The 12,776-nt window shown below is 44.0% G+C and overlaps 5 protein-coding genes across 5 annotated transcripts; 2 read left to right on the top strand and 3 right to left on the bottom strand.

Moving 5' to 3' along the window:
- Window positions 1–1,625: 1,625 nt before the first annotated feature.
- On the bottom strand, window positions 1,626–3,415 carry F4817DRAFT_342303 (uncharacterized protein). Its single transcript, XM_049303893.1, has 3 exons — window positions 3,258–3,415; window positions 1,861–3,191; window positions 1,626–1,807 (listed from the first exon to the last, which is right to left on the bottom strand). The coding sequence occupies exon 2, from the start codon at window positions 3,096–3,098 to the stop codon at window positions 2,274–2,276; it is 825 nt and encodes a 274-aa protein (XP_049157535.1). The 5' UTR covers window positions 3,099–3,191; window positions 3,258–3,415; the 3' UTR covers window positions 1,626–1,807; window positions 1,861–2,273.
- A 1,262-nt stretch (window positions 3,416–4,677) lies between these two features.
- F4817DRAFT_342302 (putative RHO3 protein) lies at window positions 4,678–6,091 on the top strand. Its single transcript, XM_049303892.1, has 3 exons — window positions 4,678–5,182; window positions 5,286–5,386; window positions 5,496–6,091. Exons 1-3 carry the CDS (start codon window positions 5,124–5,126, stop codon window positions 5,969–5,971), a joined length of 636 nt encoding a protein of 211 aa, XP_049157534.1. The 5' UTR covers window positions 4,678–5,123; the 3' UTR covers window positions 5,972–6,091.
- A 656-nt stretch (window positions 6,092–6,747) lies between these two features.
- Window positions 6,748–9,029, bottom strand: F4817DRAFT_162437 (uncharacterized protein). Its single transcript, XM_049298113.1, has 4 exons — window positions 8,113–9,029; window positions 7,635–8,061; window positions 7,297–7,585; window positions 6,748–7,243 (listed from the first exon to the last, which is right to left on the bottom strand). Exons 1-4 carry the CDS (start codon window positions 9,023–9,025, stop codon window positions 6,821–6,823), a joined length of 2,052 nt encoding a protein of 683 aa, XP_049157533.1. The 5' UTR covers window positions 9,026–9,029; the 3' UTR covers window positions 6,748–6,820.
- Window positions 9,030–10,029: 1,000 nt separating this feature from the next.
- F4817DRAFT_366386 (uncharacterized protein) lies at window positions 10,030–10,807 on the bottom strand. The gene has a single exon (XM_049306978.1). It carries the CDS (start codon window positions 10,734–10,736, stop codon window positions 10,245–10,247), a length of 492 nt encoding a protein of 163 aa, XP_049157532.1. The 5' UTR covers window positions 10,737–10,807; the 3' UTR covers window positions 10,030–10,244.
- A 1,199-nt stretch (window positions 10,808–12,006) lies between these two features.
- F4817DRAFT_317413 (uncharacterized protein) lies at window positions 12,007–12,648 on the top strand (the record flags this gene model as incomplete). Its single annotated transcript, XM_049300800.1, has 1 exon — window positions 12,007–12,648. One exon carries the CDS (start codon window positions 12,007–12,009, stop codon window positions 12,646–12,648), a length of 642 nt encoding a protein of 213 aa, XP_049157531.1.
- Window positions 12,649–12,776: the final 128 nt, after the last annotated feature.

The following is a 12,776-nucleotide window of genomic DNA, read 5'->3' as shown; positions in this document are numbered from 1 at the left end:
AGCCAACCTGCAAGTGCTTTTACCTCCTAATGCTACAGGGTTACGGCTTACCCTAACAGTTTCGGGGCCGGAAAACTGGTACTCGATTCTCACAGTCGAGTAGGAAACTGTCATATTCCACCTGTCATTTTTATTACCGCCGCTTAGTAAGTGTACCATCAGATCTTAGGGTGTGTAAAAAAAAAAAAAGAAAAAAAAAAAAAAGCGCCAGTTCAGAATAAGCCGAATCTCTCAAGGTCATGGCGGAGGGAGGACGACTCGAACTGCCTCAATATTAGCCACGTTTAAGGGGGTATTAGCCACTCTGCGTACGCAATGAAACACCTGCCTATTCAATACTCGGCTCACGTCTCACCGCAGGATTCACATCATGTACATATATACCTAACTCATACATATCTACCTACCTACACAGATCTGCATACTATCATCAACAGCGTGTAAATCCAAGGGTTTTCAAACCCCGGCTCGTTCGTACGCACAAATAAGAAACGAACCTGCATGCTAGCCCACTAATTAGCCTGCTTATCCTACATGTTCGCCAGTTCCCCCGTGAATTCTCTGGTATAGCTTGCCGGTCCGCTTATAATACTCGCGCAATAAACACTCACTCCTTTGTATATAGAGAAGGTGCAGGCGACTATCGAAGCCAGTTAGGTAGTTTTCTCTTTTGTTACCTATTTCCTACCCTAAGGTTACCCTCTCCATAAAACTGAGTGCCCAACTACTCAAGGTAACTTAACTACCTACCTTGTATCAGGCTATCCCATGCCGGCGACCTGTGGTCACGAGAGGAGTCGCATACTGCACTGGTCGAGATGTTATGCACAGTCGGAAGAATATTAGGGCTTAAGGCGTGGTCCGGCAGCGTAATGCGGCATTTATCGAATGACGACCTCCTAAAGGTCCTTCGGGCTCTTCGGCCGTGGCATCGAAGGTGTGTACCGTGACCACGTGGCGGACGAATGAATGGACGACACAACGTGAGAGGCAAGTAGTTCGCTTCTTACATCTTGAGGGACCTGGTTTGCGAGAGGCTGGATGACGACCAATCGGCTCATTTGCCTAGTTCCTCATAATATTCCTAAGATCATCAACGCACGTCATACAAAAAATTCCCGTGGGTTGCACAACGGGGTTACTACTATCTCATGTGCATATGGCGAGCAGAGGAAATGTACTATATTCTACGCCAAAGCTACCTTATCTCTCATAAATAACGACCTGTAAGCCATTACGTAGCCATGCCATATATGTACTATAATTAACGTACGGTAGAAAGACTTTTTCGAGCCATAAGAGTCGCTTAAGGTAGTGAACGGCGGCCCCCCTTATGCGAAATCTATTCTTGATACATACAGTAGGTATCTAGGTAGGCATCTTGACTATTTCGAGTTTCACTAAAGAAGCTCCAGATTTTAAGAGTAGGCACTTCACGTTTCTAGGTATATCTAACTTAACTATCCTCTCGAAGTAATGTTTTTTATAGATATGTTGTAGAAGCTAGATCGTCTGCAAGGGGTGCAGAAGTTTTTACAGTGTGCCGAGAATTAGCCAATGTATCTAAATAAATGCACAAGAACCAACACACCCACACGGAGCTCAACCCGGCACATATGTCGAAACACTTACTTCACGTTGGTTTGAGGTGCATCCATCAACAAGTATAGTCTTCCCTACGACTCCTTTGTTGATCGTAAGAATATATACAACACTAGGGACGAAATCTATGGCTATAATTGTGGTCAACTTGTATTACTTATGGGGAAACGGACTGGATCCTCAATTTTCTAGATTTTTTGGTACGGTATGTTTGAATACTGGTTTCCTGATCTATATATCCTTGCTAATTTGTATTAGCCGCTGAAAGAACTGTTGATATCTTATGACCTAGTAAGAACCTATTGTAGTTTCTACAAACTATATGCAGTGGATGGGTTAGTAGCCTGCATAGTAACAAAACGTATGACTTATGTAGGCACATCGTGTCATGGTGGCTTTTTGGAATTTAACTGATGGGATGGGATGAACTTACCACTTCGTATGTATGTATTTGTATTTGTATTTTTCACGATATTCGTCTATCGATAGATGTTGAGGTGGCTTAAGGTCAGCGTTTATGTCATTGTCTACAACAACAGTACTACTGATATACATTTCAGCTGTAAGTCTCGTACTCTGCCCTTGTTCCGTTGGTTACCTTTCAAACCTTCAAGTCGGTAGGCCATCTCCATGTATTAAAGTCGAATTTCAGGATTTCAGGAGATGGATGGTTAGCTCCGGAGCGCTTCACCGAACGTTCTACGCGGCCTAGCGAACAAGGAGCTAATCAGGGTAGTCCACTCAAATGAGATTTCGCATTTAGTACGATCAACTTCGAGCCCAATCGCATGCGCCGGTTTCCCTTTCTTCTTTCCTCTCCCTCTTCTCTCGTTCCCACCTCCGTCTTTACTCTCACGTTCGTAAGTATCTTCCAAGATAATCTTCTGCGATTCGACTACGAATCTATCGCTGTCGATAACGTGGTGTTTCCAATGCGTCCACTCGCAGTCAGGGCCGATGGTCAATCGCAGCCGTGCTTCGGTGGCGCGGCCGCCTGGCGGCGGGATCCCGTGAGCCGACCGCAGCCATTCTGCTACCACCGTATCATCGCCGCATTCGGCGAATAGCGGGCTCATTTCTAAAGTTGGGTCGTCCCGGTGTAGCAGCGATACAAAGTACGCGCGCTGCCGGTCAGATGATAACCGTGCTAGTACCAGAGGTAGAGATATGATGCGTTTTATATTATTGCCACTCCCGCCCCACGAACGTCGCGGAACCAGTGGGTTTGGATCACCCACGTACAACCAGCCGCGCAGCCGTGACAGGTGCTCATCCACAAAGGCAGTCTCGAGCGCCGCCTTCAGCGTATGGGAGAGTAGACGTAAGCCCGCCCAAAGTTCTGGCAGATCCTCGCCGTGGACGAGTATACGCATGACCTCGGTCCATATTTCCAGGGGTAGCGGCGGACAGCGGGAGATGGTGACGATGAGAGGTACAGGAGTAGGAGTACTCGTGGCTGTCCTGGTTTTCCGGGGTAAGTTCATACGTTTTAGCATTGTGGAATATCTGGATTTTAATATGAAGAACCAGACGTTATCCGTATGAATTGTGTGGATTAATTGCAGCTTGAAAGAGGCTGATAGAAGACGCTGATAGATAACGCGAGTCAGATCTCCGGCTACCCCGAATTGGCCTGTAGGCCGCTCGGAACTCACTCCGTGTTCAATCGAGATTTAAATACTTAAGGTAACCTAGGTTATTATTTGACTTTGATTCTTAAAGTTGAGCTATGTATATGATTCACGTCCGAAGTTGAGCTTCTTTTGACTTGATAAGATCCCGTCGGCCGACGAGATGCGAATTACTCTTTGGGATGTTATCGCGCAATTACATATCAGGATGATATCTATTTAACTAAGGCATATGCAGTACTATGGACATACGGTATGTCCGAAATATGAGCCACGGAGAATCCGAGATGAACCAGGTGTAAGTGTGGCTTATCTTATTACTTAGGTACATTCCACAACATTCATGACACGCCATATGGACAATGATAGGTAAGCCTACCTGTTCTACGAGGGACCCACGCTGCTCCTTTGTAATTATCTAATTGCTGACATGGTTATAATACGTGTCCTCGACTTTATCCTCTGGTAGGCCACTAGGTATCTCATATTCAAAAAGGTTTTATAAAGTCCTTCTTAAGCGGATTAGCAAGTCTATGATTTTAAGATAAATTGGCGAGGGAACTGTTCACTGTCAAGCCACACATCTCTTATTTGAGGGCTAGTAAAGGACGATTAGTAAAGGAGTAGTGTAAGGCGAACTTTACCGATAATTTGTCAATCCTCAAAAATGTAACAGCGAACCCAGTAAGCCTCGAGTTTCGGTTGTATCGCAGGGCAGAATGTGGCCAATGAGCTGGCATGCTACTGTATGTGATTTATGAAGATCCTCATGACAGCGCTTATCGACCCGCGGCATTAGGGCTGTAGTTAAAAAGCAAAAAGCTTAGCTATCAGGGAATTGTATAGGAGATATATTTATATTTATCTGGCAGTGAATTTGTAAAATCAGATTCGATGTCATTTACAGGTACTAGGTATACGGGAATAATGTACCTAAGGCACCTCTAGGCATGTACCTCTTAAGGTACCTAATTGAGGTGTACTAGGACAGATGGAAATGGGCACTCATTTAAGTACCCAGATACATGCTTCTATAAGCATGGCGTCTCAGCTTGCGGTATTCCCAAGCATATGAATAAAGTACACATAAAGAAGCCAATTTTCAAACATCATTCCGAATTATGAAACAGTATTAATAGAAGGTATCTTCCAAATTAATACTAAGAATGAAGTATTATTATTATTAACTACAAGAAACCTGTAACCTAATCATGTCGTACCTTTGAGATGCGAAATTGACTACGAAATTGATTACATGCAGGTAGGTAATTGGTACAATTAAGTAAAGGTACTTACCTAAATTTAGCGCCGATCAGACGTTGCAAGATCCCCTAAGTGGTCCGTGAACCCGCTGTCCCGCTAACGCCACAGCAGATACTAACCCACCAACTTCCCCTTTAGCGGCAAGATTGAAGAGATTGAGGCTTGTGATTACTCTTCTGACTTCATTTCTGCCAAGGTTTTAAGGCAACTTGGGAGGTACGGTTTAAGTTTAGGTAGGCCTAAGAGGTACCTAAGTCTACTACCTAAGTCTTTCAAGATTAGCTACAATTTACAATTTACAATTACAATTACCTCCTCAACTTTACCTCTTCCGCATTCCATCTCCGACAAGACGTGCACCTAATAACATATTCTTTCACTTCACAACGCGCGACGTCCTTTCGCTTTTCGATTCTTCCTAATTCGTGTCCTTCTTCAATCAACATATTCAATTCCGATCCCGCCGACCGTCCAATCAACCGACGAAGCACACCCTACCTGCACTGCAACGGTTTAGGCGCATCACATCATCAACTCGAGTTGCCCCTTTCTTGTTTTGTTTTCTTGGATCGTACCACGCTTTTCCTACGCCTTATACCGTGTTATTAGTTCTGCGACAAAGTCAAGATGCCGTCGCTCTGCGGATTAGGAGGATCAAAGACAGTACAGCGTAAGCTGGTTCTTTTGTAAGTTTAACCATTCTTGGTTATTGGTAGTTCTCTATCGCCGTGTCTGTGTTATGCGCCGAAACTTTATTGTGAGTCTACAAACACTAATATTTCCTAATAGGGGAGACGGTGCTTGCGGAAAGACATCTTTACTGAACGTCTTCACGCGAGGATATTTCCCGACAGTTTATGAGCCTACGGTCTTCGAAAACTACGTTCACGGTACGTCTTAATATTTCTAGCATTTCCAGCAAAAACATGCAAGGATCGAGGAGGGCATGATAATGTAACCAGAGCATTTTTGCGTAGGCTTTTACTAACCAGATGTTAGATATTTTTGTGGATAACGTGCACATCGAATTATCATTATGGGATACAGCCGGACAAGAAGAATTCGACCGCTTACGAAGTCTCTCCTACGATAACACAGACGTAGTTGTGCTCTGTTTCAGCGTCGATAGTAAAGACTCGCTAGAAAACGTGGAGAGCAAATGGGTTGGCGAGATTCAGGAGAACTGTCCTGGTGTGAAGCTGGTCTTAGTGGCCCTCAAGTGCGATCTGCGAGAGAACAACGAGGAAGAAGACGACGCTGCTGCGAGCGGAACAGACGGTCCCCAAAGAGAAAAGAAGCCCATGATCGACTACAACCAAGGCCTAGATGTTGCGCGGCGCATTAAGGCTATGCGCTACCTCGAGTGCTCAGCCATGAGGAATCGAGGCGTCAACGAGGCATTCACCGAGGCTGCTCGAGTGGCTCTAAGCGTCAAACCAAGCGGCGAGGGTGATTCGAAGTGTGCTGTCATGTAAGATCAGTACGAATCCGTGCCACCCGACTCGATACGAATTTCTTTCTACAGGCCCTGGACAAGCGCAGGAGTTTGGGATTACGAGAATATCCCTATTTTTTTTATTTTTATTTTTTTTTTTGGAGTGCCAATGCAAACTCACCAACGCTGTGCGCGGGCGCAGCACCTCGAACTTGTCCTCGATGAAGTTGATTTTGTACTATCTGATACGCACTTCCTTTCCCCTGTACATATACTTATTAGTTCAACTTCTACGCACATACATGGGACTTGGACTTATATCTGTTTTTGTAATCATCGAGGGATGGATGGTATACTGCCGATGAGAAGCAGCACTGAAGAAAGAGGTCCTTTGTTATTTATTATGGCTAGATGAGTAAAGCTATGATAATTTTTTTTTGCTCCGGTGGAAACCATCTTCTCTACTTGAGCGTGACATGAAAAGCCGGTAAAGGTAGGGGATAGGGAATTAAGTTCTAATTGTTTTCGGAAACAATACTATTTCCTTCGTTATCGTCGTCATCGCCGGTCTCTTCCGAGTCATCCTACAAGATCTTGTGAGTAAGGTGAATTAGAAGTAGCTGTGAGAGTACTCCAAGTAATTCAAGGATAATAAAATTCGGGCATTGGGCGGCCTCAGGGATGCTTACATCCAGATCGATACATATCTCTTGAGCAATGGTTCTCGTACGCCCCTAATACCAATCAGTAGATATAGATACTTCCTACGCTGGAGGGGTCCTGGGATAGTTCATTATCAAAGTGTGAATATACTTCATATCTTTAAAAATAGGTATGAAACTTGGGCTCTGTATCCGTGCCTCAGACAAATCTTACATTCACTCGATGCCTATTGAATGTTCCATTCGGAACTGATTGTATTCAAGTTAGTGTCCATCGCCCAAGTCTCAAAATCAAGACTATCAAAATCACCGAAGCTGAAAGCATCAAGATCGTTCGTCCCAGGAGCCCATACAGCAGAAATATCATCAAGTTCTTGTGTGGGGTCTGCCGGTGTCGTGACAGTTGAAGTAATGAAACCGCTCAAGATCTGATCCAAATTATGCGAAATAAGATTAGCAGCTTGCATACAGAATCTGTAGTTTGTTTCTCCAGGGCTGGTCGCGCTTTCGAGATGAGATACTAGCACGGAAAGATTTCGTATTAAGACAGAGCCGCTTATGTCGGGCGGAAGAGTCCTTGATGGATTTCGGGTAACGTCTAGCAGTACAGACGTTAAGATGGCAGCACTAGGTACACCATAAAAAAGGATCTTGCGCTGGTCAGTAAAGTCCTCTCGGTGAAGGGATAGAGTTAGATGCGTACGACTGTAGGGATGCTGTGAGGGTAGCGGAAGACCCTGCCCTGAGCGCTTGCCATTTGCACTACTGTTTCGAGCATATTCTTCGAGACTTCTATCAGCTCCGGCTCGTGTGATGTACTGCCTTGTTGAAGGAGACGATGAAGTTGGAAGATGGTGTAAAGGTATGCTAGGTACACCTTCCCCAGCATAAGACAAACAGCGGGCGGCAGATTCGACTTCCAGCAGTCTTTGCTGTATATAAGATGCTTAGGAAGAGAGCTCCAGGCATCGTTATATCGATTCAATATCCCCCTATAGCATATTAGTGTTAAAATGCCCGTTCTAACAGGGGCGGTTGTACCTTAGATAACTTTCGTCAACAGACTGTACCGATCGAAACTGGTACTCAACGATTTCTTCCCTAAAGCCAGCCAGGATATAGCGTATGCGAACCCATGTTGTAGCCTTATAGTTCCCATCAGTACTCCAGCCATCCAGTGATAATTTACCCCTTGCTTGTTCTAATACCTCTGGCGAAGTCGCAAAGAGTTCATCCTCAGACAGATCCAGCGGTAACTTGCAGTCTGCATGCCGAGCGGGTATCCGGAGCGGCCGATTGAAGACCAGCGCGAAGACCTTGTCGATATAATATGCAGTGACGAAGATCTTTCGCCGACACTCAGAAAGGAAGAATGGTACCGTTTCAGCTGAGTAGAGTGCCTCGCGATGTAGACCTAAGGCGAAGAGGTCTGTAACAAGGTCGCCAAATCTACGCCAAACGCTCAAGCCTGCGAGCCTGTAAGCATGCTAAGTCGTTATAGCTAGAGAAGGAATCATACTTGCATCCCCTTCAACGAGCATCATAAGTTGTAAATTCTCATAGGCTAACCAATTAATGATATCATTTGTTTGCGTAGAAAGCTCACGAGCAATTCGTAGGCTCAAGTTACTACACCGGATCATCTCGTGAATGAACTCAGCGTGCTTCTTTTCGTCGCGACCGATGCCGCAGAGATAACAGCGAGCAGCAGTCGTGTATAAGAGGCCAAGTGTTTCTAAGCATAGGTTCTCTCCGCTGAACAGTTCACAGAATTGTTCAAGATCCAAATCCGGTTTCATAGAAATTTCGGACGAAGGAATGCATAGTATAGCCTTAGCAAGACGTGAGAGATCATCATCGCATTGCGTCGCATCTTCTCCGATGTAGCCTTTAGTTATAGGGCTGGACCGAATCGATGCTACAAGTTGTAGAATGATTGGCCTCGGCACGAGAGAAACCAGTCTAAATGGGAGGTATTCGTGGAATAGCTTCTCGATTAATGGGAGGAATTTTAGCTGTACGATGATTTCTTTCGTAAAAGTTAAGTATTCCTCGTAAGTTTTCTTGTCAAGCGATTCATATAGAAGAGACCGCGATGTCGTGTTGCTGGTGTCATTCAAGATGAAAGGCCACGTATGAAATTTTGGGGATTCCTCGGGTGATTCATTCTCGATAATACCATGAGAAGCGCTTATGTTGCTTATAATCTCATTCCGTTCAATATTGTTTAACTGAGTGGACATCGGCGGAGTTGATTTTTGTTGGCCTCGGCGTTTGGTCAGCGGTGCGGGATGATACCAACATTGTGATTCGAGTCCTCGACGCCGACAGGGAGCACAGACAGGCTTTTGATGATCACATCGGATCTTTGCCTTACGACAACGCTCACACGAAGCTTGAGAGCCATTACGACGACGGCTTGTTGTTGACATGTTGACGTAGTCAATTTGCAGAAACGCATTAGCTCGTAAGACAAGTAAAACGGAATTGGAAGTAGTCCGTTCACATCGGCATAACAAGGATTGCCGGAGTACATATTATTGGATGTTGTCTACCTGTCGGACTAGCCGGCATAATCGGACTAGTTAACCCAACTACGGACTGCCAAATCTCCAGTTCTAGGAGAGGTACTGTATCTACTTTTAATGCTTATAAGTTGTTTGAAGGGTCCTTACCACTTACTGCTAGCGAATCAACGTAGACTCATACTCCTAAAATGGAAATCCCGGGGAAATCACCGGCGATGCGACCCACTCAACGAAGCATTAATATCACACTGGAATATTACGGCGTTATTATCAATTACATAATTACATAAGGGCTATTGGGGGTTTGGTGACTATCATTAATAAACTACCTAGGTACTCAAAGCAAGCTGTTATCTTACGTAGTTCCTTGAAGATGCCCTGTTGATGGATGCCTGACGAACTCCGAGACACGTTTCTTACGCCGACGCTGGATGTGTTATCTAATACAGAGCTATACTGGTCAGCAGAATAAAATATATAATGTGGTTACTATTGAAAGTTTTCTAGTGATAGCGTAGTTATATAGGTACCTTATACATCGATTCTGGACTACAAGAATTAATCAAAAATATTGTATCGAAACCTAGACTACCTACCTTTACTGAAAACTGAAAATCTGTCTCCGACATTGAGATCATCTATAAAGATGTCCCCTACGACCAACCAAGAGCAATCATCCAGCGCGATGGAGAAGCACGCACATCTACGCCAAGTTCTGTCTGGAATTGATAGCGAAGTAAGTTAGATAAAATATTAAAACTTAGATACAATTGGCATCAGACTAACACAATATGTCCAACCTCGAAGGAATACAAATTAGCACTTGACCGCGATAAAATGTCTTCTACCTCAAGCGATAAGCCTAATGGTTCAAAGGATAGGAGCACAAGACGCTCAAATAATATGAAGCCAGAGATCAGTCCTGTGATTTTAGGTATTGTGTTCAGCCTGAAATAGGGGAACCTCTAGTTTAAGGAGGAATATGGAGAGAATGTGTTTGGTCGAAGTTTACCCTGTCTCATGTGCACATGAAATAATTTGTTTTTATCTAATCCGAGAAATCCTAATTTCCCGTTACCACAGTCATTAAACCCGTAATGACTTTATAGCTGTTCATCATTCCTTATTCTTGGTTAGGACATTCCTGCCGATAGGAATGCTTCACAACCTTGATTGCGCCATCATTGTCTAGCCTCTCGATTTTCACGAATATATCAACATCTTGCGCTGTCTTTCTTGTAGCTGTCTTATCGTTCGCATTATCACCTTCTTCAAGAAACTCCCTAAGCTCTTCGGATACCAGTTGACTAATCGTATTCCAAATATTCCCAACCCGTGAGTAGCGAACCTTTTGGATATACAAGATCGTAATGTCCGCAACAAAGGCTAAATAGAGACTGATCATGGTAGCGATAAATATGAAGCCGGGACAATTTGAATCGCCATAGCAAGGACCCGGCGCTTGGGCCCTCATAGCAAAGGAGGTCTCTACTTCTTCCAACTGCACAAATGCGCTAAGATATTCATTGTAGACAGCAAGGGCCATGATTGTCGCAAAGTTTTGGAAAGCAAGTGCCGCTCTTCCCGTCTTAAATAGTGTATCTTGAAATACCATTGATGTTTCAGGATACAACAATAGCGCTGGCTGAAGGAAGTTGAACTAGCATCGCTGTACTTGCATTTACGTACGAAAGTAAAACGGCAGAAGTGATGGGAAAGAGAAGCAAGTAAGCTGCTCCCACTCTAATAAGCCATTTTTGCCCTAAATATAGTAAACCGCCCGTCAGAGGCTTGGAAAGGGTTGAATATCATCACCATACGACTACCTACCTATATAGTAACACATGTTTCATATAACCCACCAGTTATATTTTGTTTTCGGAAGCTTTGACTATGAAAGAGACCCCCGTCATCAGTTTATAAGGTTGATACTGGACCAGTATACTATCTTCATAACATATGAATATTGGAAACCTTAATAGAGTATAGTCCAGCATTGAAGAACCGATTATTATAAGACTTTGTTATACACATTCAATGTTGAACTATCTATGCTAAAAATAGACCTATTCTAATATTTCATTAGTGGCCTTCTTTATAAATATGTCTAAGATGGAGTGGTTACGGTTGTCTTTGAACATGAACACAGTGTGGCAGCCTGCCGGTATAGCCCCGAGACATTCGACGTCATGAGGCGCATCCCATATTGGTACCTAGGTAACCTATGTTAATCTACGAGGCCAGACAAGTAATGGCCTAATAATAGTAGTTCGGCCCTCCAGTTAGGAGGCGACTTCGTCAGACCATTGAGGAGATTATGTACCTAGATTGGGAGGCCAATAATTTCTACAGTTCGTTTGCTATCGAGTGCACCCGATTAGCAAAGGCTATCTATATTAAACAAAGAAATAACTGTTATTTGTACGTGATTCTAATGGTGATAGAGTAGATAAGAGTACCTAAAGAAAGGTTTGCGGAGCCTTAGATATATGAACAGTGGATAGCTTTCCCAAGAGGTTTACTACCAGGTACCTACTTAGGTACCATCAAAAGATTAAATGTCCAAGTAGTAAACTGGGTTTTTGATGCTTCTCTAAAACAGTGCCATTGTGATAAGCCGTGTTTTATTGTACTAATAGCATCACTTTGTTCAAATACAAAGAATTGCGATTCTTCTTCGAAACTAAGATTTGATTCCGCACAAAGAGTTCTCAGCTTGCACACACTATGGACGTAAAGCTACAACCATAATCTAGAATAAACAAGAATCAAGTTCCTTCTCAAACTAAGAGGCAATTTTCCTTAATAAGTTCTGTCTAAGTAATAGTTCAACGATTAATTAGAACCAAAAGCTTATAGTTTCTACAGTACAGTAAGTCTCCAATATGTCGAACTTCTCTTGTGGCCATGGTCTAAAATCGCGCGTTGGCGCCAATCTAGCGTACATAGCTCAAGACAAGCGAAAGCCGTGTCCAGATTGTCAGACCCGAACTCCAGGGGGCGTTCTCACGCTGTTGAAAAATCTACAGAAATCATGTGAGACGAAAAAGCTCTGCGATCCGCACATCAAGCAGCACCTAGTTACGTACATCTTTGATCGGTTCATCTCCCAACGCAAATCCACTTCTACGGGATTCAAGCAGCAATTTGACGAGATTTTCCAGGAATGGGGCACGGCAACCTATTATATGCTAGACCATAAGCAGCTCTCAAATCTGTCCGTCACTATCCGGGCCCGCTGGGGGAGCGACGTTGGCAGACAAGCACTGCGAGTTGTAGCCATAGCAGCGCTCAAGGAAAATGAAGTCTTCGTCCCGATAGAGCCAGCAGATGCGGAGATACTAGCCACACTGAATAGGATGATTGGCTTTATGAGAGACCGGGCTACCGCTGTCGAGACCTTTGAACAGCTAGAAGTTGTCTTTGACGGAGCCGAGACGCTGGGGACGCTGAGAGACAATGTCACATCTGCACTTCTAAGACTTGAGGAAGGCTTCACCAAGTGGGACGCGGCAGCAAATAAGTAATCCATATGCTCGTTATGTAGTGGGCCAGATACAGTAAAGGTTATCTACTAGGAAATATCTAGAAAAAAAGAGTAAAAAGAAGAAAGAAAAAAAAAGGGTACAGCTGCCCCTCATAGAGTAAGTGAGAA

The sequence above is a fragment of the Daldinia loculata genome, assembly GCF_022478755.1.
Source record: "Daldinia loculata strain CBS 113971 unplaced genomic scaffold F4817scaffold_36, whole genome shotgun sequence".
Taxonomy (NCBI): domain Eukaryota; kingdom Fungi; phylum Ascomycota; class Sordariomycetes; order Xylariales; family Hypoxylaceae; genus Daldinia; species Daldinia loculata.
Note: the sequence above shows the minus strand (reverse complement) of the source record. Positions and strands in the feature narration are given on the sequence as shown.